The sequence below is a fragment of the Aedes aegypti genome, chromosome 3 (assembly GCF_002204515.2).
Source record: "Aedes aegypti strain LVP_AGWG chromosome 3, AaegL5.0 Primary Assembly, whole genome shotgun sequence".
Lineage (NCBI taxonomy): Eukaryota > Metazoa > Arthropoda > Insecta > Diptera > Culicidae > Aedes > Aedes aegypti.
Genome location: NC_035109.1, coordinates 270935184 through 270946300, shown reverse-complemented (window position 1 = coordinate 270946300; position 11117 = coordinate 270935184). Strand labels below are relative to the sequence as shown.

At 36.2% G+C, this 11117-nt stretch overlaps 1 protein-coding gene across 1 annotated transcript; it reads right to left on the bottom strand.

Annotated features, from left to right (window-relative positions):
• Positions 1-2617: 2617 nt before the first annotated feature.
• On the bottom strand, positions 2618-11008 carry LOC110679062. Its single transcript, XM_021853008.1, has 3 exons — positions 10916-11008; positions 10713-10860; positions 2618-3459 (listed from the first exon to the last, which is right to left on the bottom strand). The coding sequence occupies exons 1-3, from the start codon at positions 10927-10929 to the stop codon at positions 2785-2787; spliced, it is 837 nt and encodes a 278-aa protein (XP_021708700.1). The 5' UTR covers positions 10930-11008; the 3' UTR covers positions 2618-2784.
• Between the last annotated feature and the right edge of the window lie 109 nt (positions 11009-11117).

Sequence of the window (11117 nt, the reverse complement as noted above, 5' to 3'; positions counted from 1 at the left end):
CTGTATATGTAGGCATAACAGTCCCACTTTGAGTTTGATACAGTGATACCTCCATGAGTCGATGTTCCATGACTCGATATCGACTCATAGAACCATACTAGAAACAAAATTTCATGGTTACTATGATGGTCCCTTGAAACAGCTTTCCAAAGGATTGCTGTTCCATGACTCGATATTTCCATGAATCGTTGGTCCCTTCAATGTCGACTCATGGAGGTTTCACTGTAACAAAATTTACTTTTTTCTCATAATACAAACTCTTGATTCTAATGAACACGCTATTCTTTATACTATTGTGAAGATTTTGTTTGCATTTATCACAAACCTGGTCAATACGAGGCATAAATGTGATAAAATCTTTAAACGCGTTTCTTTCTCGGTTGTAACATGGGACAATTATATGAATAACGGCAGTAATCTGTTGAAATAATGAACGTACAAAGTTGATCTTCTTATTTTAAACTTTCTGCTGTTCGTGATTGTTCAGTATTTGCAGCCTTTGGGGCCTTCCTTAGCCGAGTGGTTAGAGTCCGCGGCTACAAAGCAAAGCCATGCTGAAGGTGTCTGAGTTCGATTCCCGGTCGGTCCAGGATCTTTTCGTAATGGAAATTTTCTTGACTTCTCTGGGCATAGAGTATAATCGTACCTGCCACACGATATACGAATGCGCAAATGGCAACTTTGGCAAAGAAAGCTCTCAGTTAATAACTGTGGAAGTGCTCATAAGAAAACTAAGCTGAAAAGCAGGCTCTGTCCCAGTGAGGACGTTAATGCCAATAAGAAGAAGAAGCCTTTGGCTGAAGACGGTATAAACTGTCTTTCAGAATTCTCCCTCAGTTAGTAGGGTCAATAGGGGCAGTCTGGTCCACCTAAGCAAAAGTTCTTGAAAAGCATAGAAAAACAATACAATTTAATCGATCCATAAGCCTAATTTGTAGTTTGAAGCATCTCCTTTCATACCACAGTTGTATTTTGGTAAAAAGATTACTTAGAATTTTTTTGGGAACATTTTTGAAAAACACTATTTTGTGTGTGACTCTACACTATACGGGGCGAAATGGTCCCCCCTACGGGGCAATATGAGCCACCATACTAAATCTTATTATTTTAATTGGAAAACCATTTGCAAGGCTTAATTTAGAAGAAGACTATAAAGTATGATAGAGTTTAGTACAAAAACTGGGTTGAAGTCTGATTTGAATCATGAAATGGTATGTTTTGCTGACAGTTCAATAAATCATGGTTCTAAGAGCTTCAGTTTTCAAACATAGTCGTTCAAATAAGTTTAACCAGTTAAAAATTCTAGTTTTAATTGAAATCACGTGCGATAACAATATTGCAATTAAACTGCTAAAATGACATGCCATTTTTGGTTATCTATTTTTGTGATAAGATAGCTTTGACCGACTATGACCATATTGCCCCGTTCCTAGATGTTTCATATAAATTATATTTTATTGAAAATTTTTTTTAGAATCTATACAATTTTGTGCACATAATGCCTATGAATAATGGAAGAACGAACTGCTGTGAAAAAAATTGAAGTCAATAAACAAAACTTTATGCAAAGCTTATTTTTACATCCAAAATCTTATAAGATTTTCGTACTAGCATCAACATTTCAGATTTTTATCGATATATGACTAATTGAAGCATACTTTATAAGGTCCTAGGGTTATTGAGGTCAAAATCTGTGTTTTAAGCTCAAATAAAAGGTGGCCCATTTTACCCCGTATGACCATACTGCCCCGCCTTCCCCTAATCTTTTCACCAGCTTGAAATTCATTTTTCAGAAATATAAATCATTTCGATAAATGATTGCCGTATTATGCAGTAGTTTGATCAGATCAGTTAGAAGATTAGATTCAGATCAGAAGATAAAATATCTGAATATTAATAATAAAACTTAGTAATTGTCTTTAAAATCATTCAACCTCGAATCAACACTACAAAATACAGCGGTCAAATATCTAAAATAATTGCTCCTTGGAAAATATACGTACTCCGGATAATTGAGTCTAATATTCCGGATAATCAAATCCAGGATAATTATCTCAGACCTGTATAACGACCTCAAAGCATTGGCGTGAAAAGAAGAAGGGCCAGCCCCTGAGAACTATTTAAGAAAATTGAATATGAAATGTAAAAATAGGGGAGAATATTCAGTATATGCAGATAGAAACATGTTAGCCAACATTAAATGTAATTATGATAGCATTATGTCACATTATACAAAGAGATTACTGCATCTTGAGGCCCCGTTAGTAAAATGAGTCCGACATCTAAGCATGAGTAGCAACCGAGTAGGGTGCAGAACTACTTGGGCACTCCCATGATTCACTTTGGCATGAGGGGTTTTCCTCGGCCAAATGATCTGAAACTTTGCAATAAGAAGCACTTCAATACTACGCATATTGTAACCAAATATGAGCTCAGTAGCTTTCAAAAAACCCCACTGCCGAAGTGAATGAAAAGTGCCAAGAATAGGATCCCTATGTAGTAAACTCTTATTTACTACATTTCATTCATACCATCCAATATCGGGGTATTGGCGATACCGTGCACCTCCGCTAATTTGAACGATAAATTCACAGCAGAATAAAAACATAAGCAGATAGAAAAACGTTATTAATGCATAAGGTTTATTATAATTTAGTGACAATTTTTAAATCTGATTGTAGATGGTTGATCAGCCAAAGTGTACGCATTGTTCACGTTTCTTGTTGGATTTTTTACATCTGTTTGTCTAATCACATAACTTATCTGATAATACATAGGATTTCATCATTCGACAAACGCCGCTCGCCGCTGCCATGGCAGTTCACCGATATTTGAATTTACGTACTGTTTCAGCACGTTTCTAATATATTTGCCGTAGTCCGAAGGCCTGCCTGCACTCGCCGAAAATGTCGTATGGTATAATGAGTCCGATGAAATTCTCTTGCGCCATTCTCCTTCTGTAATAACGTTTTCGTCATCAAACTTGTCCATGTATCCTGGAGGGCAATACGCAGTAGACTTATGCGTAATCAAAAAGTTATGCAGCATGCAGCATGCAGATATGATTTTCTGCGCACGATCGGGACTGCAGTATAAAGTCTTTTTCAGACATGCCCATTTTGAGCACAACAGTCCAAATGCGTTTTCAATACAACGCCTTGCTCTACTTAAGCGATAATTAAAAATGCGCTCCTCTGCTGATAGGTTTTTCTTACTATACGGTTTGATGATCCTCTTACATAAGGGAAAGGCATCGTCGGCTACATAGAAGAAAGGTAATTTAACACCATTGACCGTGGCGTTTTCTGGAAAATCAAGTCGATCGTGCAGCACATCAGTTCCAAATTTGGATTCTTTGAAAATATTGCAGTCTCCTTCGCTTCCATAAGCACCTACATCCAGGTAGGTGAATCGATAAGAAGCATCGCAAATAGCCATTAGCGCCAACGAATGAAAACCCTGTAATAGAAAAGTTATTATAGTGCGACACATATTCGAATCATTTCATATTATTAACAATATTTTTTTGGCAGTTTAGGGATTCTATTCTAAAGGATTTTTGGGTGGCTCAGAGAAACTTAATTAACAATCCAGATGAATGTGAAGATAAAATGAAGCCACACATCAACTTTTCAAGGGAATAAATTTCGTGCTCTGCACTGAAAATTGTATCGATCAAGATTGTAAACAAAATGATTGGAATTGTTTACTGCATAGTCATTTTTGTGCACTAATACAAGTGGTATAATTGGCTAGAGAATAGGTTGAATCATGTGTAGAAATTTGTTACTACAGACAACACTCCATAACTCGATATTGAAGGGACCATCGAGTTAAAGAGTTATCGAGTTACAAAACACAAAACCAGTACAAATGCGATCCAAGGGATCATCGAGGTAGTCCTAAAAACAACAGGTGACTGTAGTGTTATGGTCTGTTTGCTATATTAACAATATTTCGCTAGAATTAATAATTTCAAGTCAAACTTAAAAAAAACGTTGTTTATATAGTACTGATTATCATTTGCTTTTCTATAAAAAAACATTCGATTTTAAAAACATCGCTGCAAAACTTTCAAATAGATTTTAACATTATTTCTGAATACAACATGAAAGAAAACATTCTAGTACAAGTTACATGAATTCACACGATAGTTTCTACTGTCATGTCAGGTCATGTCTTGAAGGACGTAGAGCCATCAAAAGTAAGTAAGAAATGACGTTTTCCTTAGGTTGCTCATATTGCCCTGATCAATCCTATATCATTTCCAGAACTCATGTCATACATGCATCTTCGGTAGTGCAGTGTCATCCATAATTATAAAAATAAGTGCTTAGAAAAAAAATGGTTTCCGTTGGTTTAACTTCAAAAAACACCCCTGTCACACCCCTTGGTTTCAACTCAAATTTTGCGTATGTTTTATTTTCTGTATCTCTTCCAAAATGTCAGATAAGAACAACTCCAGTGTTGAAACTATAAGCCCACATATGGCATTTTTGTCGTCAACGTGAACGTCAAACATGATCAAAAGTGTCAAGGTTCATAATTGGAACAATTAACAAAATTAAAGTTTAAATACGTTATAGCCGTTACTTGAGTTGGAAAAATTGCTAAAGTAGTTGCAAGAACATGCTCTTTCGTATTATTAAATAAAAACAAGAATCCATTAAAAATTTTAGGACCCAATTGACGGTGACGATTTTCGATGTTAGGCGTATTTTTGTATGAAAATCTTGTATACCATTAAGTATACCATGTTTCTTATTATTTGACGAATAAAATACAGTTAACTCTCCATTACTTGATATTCCGTAACTTGATATCGAGTTAGAGAACCATAGTAAAAGTTGGTTTTCATGGCTAACTCGATGGTCCCTTGGAACGCAGTTGCACTGCTTTTGTGTTCTGTAACTCGATACCTCCCTAACTCGATGGTCCCTTCAATATCGAGTAAGAGAGAGATGACTGTATTAGAATCAAAATAATAAAAGATCTGATTATGGTGCTTGCATTCAAAACAATACGTCCGCGGGACAACCAAATACTTTATGTAAATACATGTAGAAGGCGATTAATTAACTACGTAATGCTTGTAGGGAAAGGGGATTCAGGGAAACGCGACGATTCATACAAAATTTTTTGCAGTCTTTATACAAAATATGTGACTAAGGCGAGGGGGGTTAAAATGGTAACATTTAGCGCGACGTAATTTTTGGACGTCCCCTGATGTTACAAGGGTGCTTCCATAAATCACGTTAGGGGGAGGGATTTTGATCAAGGGTGGTACTGGCGGCTCTTCACTGTTACCCCAACGTGTCGCTGGTTCTAAAATGTAAACAACCATACAACATTACGACCAAACAATGGTGAAGGCGCAATCAATTTTCTTTAAAACATCCATTTTGGGAATTCCGCAGAATATTTTTACTATTCCCCGTTAATTCCATCTTTACCACGCGTAATGAGTTAATTAATTTAATTACCATGCGGATTGGATTACCTAACAGCTTAATATAAGTATCAATTTATATTAGAGTGTTACTGCCTCTCTGTAGTAGTCATGTCGTCACTTGAGTGAGAACGACACGTTGATAGCCTTCCCACATCTTTACTCTTCCACAATACAGTTATTGTGGAAGCGATGTAGGTACGATAGGCAAACTGTTTCAACACTAAATAAATTGCACGGTTTATGGACAAAAGGTCGAAAGACAAAACGTCGAAAGGACAAAACGTCGAAAGACAAAAGGTCGAAAGGACAAAAGGTCGAAAATGATTTGTCCGGTGGGAAATTTTTCCTTCTTTGAAAAAATATTTTCGACCTTTTGTCCCTTCTTTTTTGTTCTTCGACCTTTTGTCCTTTTGACCTTTTGTCTTTCGACCTTCTGTCCTTTCGACCTTTTGTCTTTCGACCTTTTGTCATAGATTCACCACGCGTAACGCTTTTTTTAGTTATTGCAGCTATTGAATACCCAAAGTCTTTAATATTTCTAACTTAAGCAAATATTTTTTAGTGCGTCAAATTAGGCAGATTGAAGAATTGATGCGTCAATTTGAGAACTTAAGGTGAAACAGTTTGGAATACAACTTCTAAGATTGAATTAGTTACTCATGCTGATTTTGATTCTGATCATGTCCCTGTTACACTTCAAATATCCCATGAAGCGATTCTCAATCTTATCAGCTCCACTTTCAATTATTTTCGAGCCGACTTGAATATATATGAAACGTATATTGACTCTAATCTTGATGTTAACATTTCATTACAAACTAAACTTGATATTGACAATGCTCTTGAAACTTTAACAAATTCCATTCTTGAAGCCAGGAGCATAGCAGTTCCAAAATGTGAAGTAAACTTTGAATCCGTGATTATAGACGATGATCTTAAACTCTTGAACCGTCTTAAAAACATGAGGAGAAGGCAATTTCAACGCACTCGCGATCCTGCTATGAAAATTATATGGCAGAATTTGCAGAAAGAAATCAAGAAACGTTTTGCAGATTTAAGAAACAAAAATTTTGAAAATAAAATTTCTCAATTGGACCCTGGCTCTAAGCCCTTTTGGAAATTATCTAAAATTTTTAAAAAACCTCAGAAGCCAATACCGGCATTGAAAGATGAAAACAAATTATTACTAACTAATAGCTTAGCTTAGCTTAGACTGACTACACATATCAATGGTTGCTATTCCGTGATTGACCGAAGTCAGTGAAAATGCACAAAGAATCAATTAGAAGTTCAGCTGGGATTGGCTATAATCTTCTTCAGTGTGCATAATTCAGTGCCTCTATTTATACAAGGTCAATAACGGCGCCGGCCACGTCCTTGCAGTCAGGTGGGATTGAGGGAAGGAATGTTAGTGTGTAACCTTTGCTATTTGGAGACCGTGTTTGCCTCTGCATCTCCACAAAGGTTACTGGGAGGGATGTTTGTTAATGGGGAGGATCGTTGGGTCAAAGGATTCACTTTGATAAGCGATTAGACCATGATAAACAATGATTTGTGAGATATATACATGCTTATACGTAAATATAATTGTTCATATAATTTCTATGTAGTGGAAAATTATGCCGACACTTGAGGTGACGAACCATTCAAAGTTTGTTGAACAAATTACCTAAATGTAACATTCCTACAGCTGTCAGTACGAAAGCATGTGTTATTATATTTTACTCATTTGAAAAGAAACAAAAGACTCAATTGGTTGGGACATCATAGAACACTCTTATTCTTATGCCGACACTTACAGTGGCGAACCATCCAAAGTTTGTTGAATAAAGTGAACCTTTCGCAAGTCTACACTTGTAGTGTCGAACCATTCAAAGTTGTTTTAATTACAAAAATAAAGGTATATAAGGGGTGTTCTGAAAAAAAAAATGTTAAACATAAAAAAATCATGAATCAGAGTTTGTGTCGACACTCACAGTGACGAACCATCCATAGTTTGTTGAAACATCATATTTACATCCCACCATTGTAACGATTAAATGTGCAGTCATACATATTTTATAGATTAGAAATAGTAGCATGAAACGAGCTCACCAATTGATTCGTTATCCTTGACTGAGCAGCCACAATCCACTTTCAGCTTCACTCGTTTGCTCGGCTAGCACTCAGAAAAAAAAATATAGGCGCGCGACCCGAAAAAAAAAACACGGACGACAGCTCGGGCTTTCTTGACGCACTGCCCAGGAGCAAGCGTCAAGGTCGTCGAAAGATCAAAAAGAACGAACCGATCGCGGCACTTTTTAACTTACTCCAACCGAACTCCCCGATCACGCCACTTTTTCACTTACTAGACCGACGCGCGACATGTTTGATCCTGCCCTCGTCGCTCGCTCCGGCAAAAGCAAGCTTCAAGGTCGAAAGATCAAACAGAACTCGAAAACAAATTATTACTAACTAATTGCGAAAAAGCTCAAAAACTTGGTATGCAGTTTGAAAGCACGCACAACTTTAATTTAGGACTTACTAGTCCAATTGAAAATCAAGTTACTCAGGACTTCGTTAATTTTCTAAATCAAGAAAAGGTTTTCGAAAATGCCTGGGAGACTGATTTGGAAGAAGTGAGAACTATTATTAAAAAAATCAAAAATATGAAAGCTCCTGGCGATGATGGAATTTTCTACATCCTCATTGAGAAACTTCCAGAAAGTAGCTTATCATTTTTAGTTGATATATTTAACAAATGTTTTCAATTAGCATATTTTACTGACAAATGGAAAAATGCTAAGGTTGTTCCAATTTTAAAACCAGACAAAAATTCTGCAGAAGCTTTTAGCTATCGTCCAATCAGTTTGCTTTCCTCCATCAGTAAACTTTTTGAGAAGGTCATTTTGAGCAGAATGATGGCCCACATCAACGAAAATTCAATTTTTGTCAATGAACAGTTCGGATTCCGCCATGGACATTCGACAACTCACCAACTTTTACGTGTAACAAATTTGATCCGTTCCAACAAATCTGAATGCTATTCTACTGTTCTTGCTCCTCTAGCCATAGAAAAAGCATTCGACAGTGTTTGGCGTGAATGTTTAATTGTAAAATTAAAAAACTTTAATTGTCCAACATACATTGTTAGAATAATTCAAAGTTATCTGTCAAATCGTACACTTTAGGTGAATTATCAGAACTCCAGATCTGAAAGACTTCCTGTAAGAGCTGGTGTTCCTCAAGGCAGCATTTTGGGACCAATATTATACAATATTTTCACATCTGACTTACCTGAGTTACCTCAGGGATGTCAAAAATCCTTTTTTACGGATGACACAGGCCTCTCCGTCAAAGGACGAAGCCTGCGTGTCATCTGTAGTAGATTACAACAAAGTTTGGATATTTTTTCTTCATACTTGCAAAAATGGAAGATTTCTCCTAATGCTTCCGAAACTCAACTAATATATTCCCACATAAGCCAAATGTAATAAATATGTAAAATGTCTCTATCCCCTTATCAATGGAAAATCAAAACTTTGTCTTAAGAACAAGCTTTTGATATTCAAACAAATTTTCAGGCCAGCCATGTTGTATGCTGTACCAATAAGGACTAGCAGGAAAAAAGCTCTGTAGAGAATTCAAAATAAAATTTTAAAAATGATTCGGAAGCTTCCTCCCTGGTATAGTACCAATGAGTTACATAGAATATCCAATGTTGAAACATTGGAACAAATGTCAAATAAAATAATTAATAATTTCAGGCAAAAATCGTTACAATCTTCTATTCCAACGATTAATGCGTTATATTTATAGGTTAAGTAAATTGAAAACGTATTTTTTTTCTCTCATAAGCAGGAGCAATCAACTCACCTGTAATAAATCTGAACTGCCACGGCAAATGAAATGTAATATGGTACAGTTAATTCTTACTCGATATTCCGCATCTCGATATCGAGTTAGAGAACCATAGTAAAAGTTGGTTTTCATGGTTAACTCGATTATTCCTTGGATCGCAGTTGCACTGGTTTTGTGTTCTGTAACTCGATACCTCCCTAACTCGATGGTCCCTTCATTATCGAGTTAGGGAGAGTTGACTGTATTAACAAAATGTTAATAAAATCTTAAATTTGTTTTACCAAATTAGGATGATAGTGTTGTCTAATAACACAGAACACCACAGTTCAAAGGCACTAATCTCGCGAAAGATGCACCTAATAACAGCCGTTTTATTATTTTGGCTTTGTGCACTAGCAGAAAGCTAAAAATAAGAAGATCAGCATTGCTTTTCTACTGTTTCTCTAGCTCAGTGCCTTTTAAAACGTGAGTAGGTGCACAGTTCGACCATTGTGACGGCCATCTTTGGATTCCGGAATGTTTCACCTTAATGTGTTCCACAAAAAGTTGTTGGAATGTGAATACAAAAAGTGTAATATATTTTTACTATTTTTGTCTTCAATTTTATATAGATTAACCACAGACAAACAGGCGTAACACTGAAGGAATTTCCATAGCCCTGAGTGAAAGCATAAATACTAAAATCTCCACCGCTAATACTTAACGTGTTCACATATTTTTTCTCAGTATACTAATATACATATCTAGTTTCTTGAAATGGCCAGAGGAACTCAGGAATATTCCCATGGCTGGAGTTTTCCCGGTGGGTCAAGGTCTTGTAAAAAATGACGTTTTTTTAAGACATGCCGAATTATCTTTATATATTTGCAATGGGAATCATTTAACCTTGCATTAAGATCTGATATTCAACAATATAAATGAAGAGTTTTGCGCCGTTTAGAATGTATCGGATGTGGCCACTCGGACTTTGTTGGATACTAAACCGTTTTAATTCAAGCCGAAAAGAAATCAAAATTCGGTCCAACAACACCGTGAAAAAGGCCAGTGTCCGGAATTCGAAGCGCCCGACAATTCCATGCAGCACAGTATCTTGTTGCTTCTGACCAAAAGATTGGATTTTCACCTTATTTATCAATGCAACGATGGAGAGAAGATCCGCCTCTATCTCACAGTGAAGATACCGAATTGCTTTTAGGACGAGGTCATAACTTATACTAGATTTGATGTTTTGTCTACTAAGTTTATGCTAAAACATTACCATGTACAAATATGAGTTCGAATCACTGTAGCTCCCAAGGAAAACCGACTATCTAAAACCAGTTACTTCCAAAGACGTATGAATCTCGAGAAAGATTGATTTTTTGGCTAATTTGACCAAATCCAAGCCCAAAACAGTCCTTCAATTAAAATTAATACTCACGTCGGTAGCATATCTGCCTTTACTGCTCCTTTCAGCGAGATACGGGTGAACCCAATGCGCTGCCTTCTTTCGTTTTCGCTGACTTTTTCGCTTTAAAAGAACGACGCTCGAAGCAGCAATAATCAAATTCAGAATGAAACGAAAATTGCTAAATATTCGAATTAGTAATAGAAAAAAATTAATCAATTATAACAATTACTTACCGTAGCAACGACATGTTATCCGTAGGGAAGATTGTAAAAAAACGACGCTAACATGAAAAAAAAAACAAAACAAACTTGTTTTTCTTCCTTTTGGCGCCTTAGACTTGCTCGTAGCTTTGACATTGGTAGTTACCAAATTTGAGGGTAGATGGCGAAAGGCTTTGGAACAACTGTCAAAATTTCTTTGGTAAAAAGCAGCTTA

What these genes read in the sequence shown, in the direction of transcription:
- LOC110679062 (XM_021853008.1), bottom strand. An exon ending in AAGGCAGATATGCTACCGAC is followed by an intron (nt 3,460 to 10,712) that starts GTGAGTATTAAT and finishes TTTCTATTACAG; the next exon opens with GGTTTTCATTCGTTGGCGCT.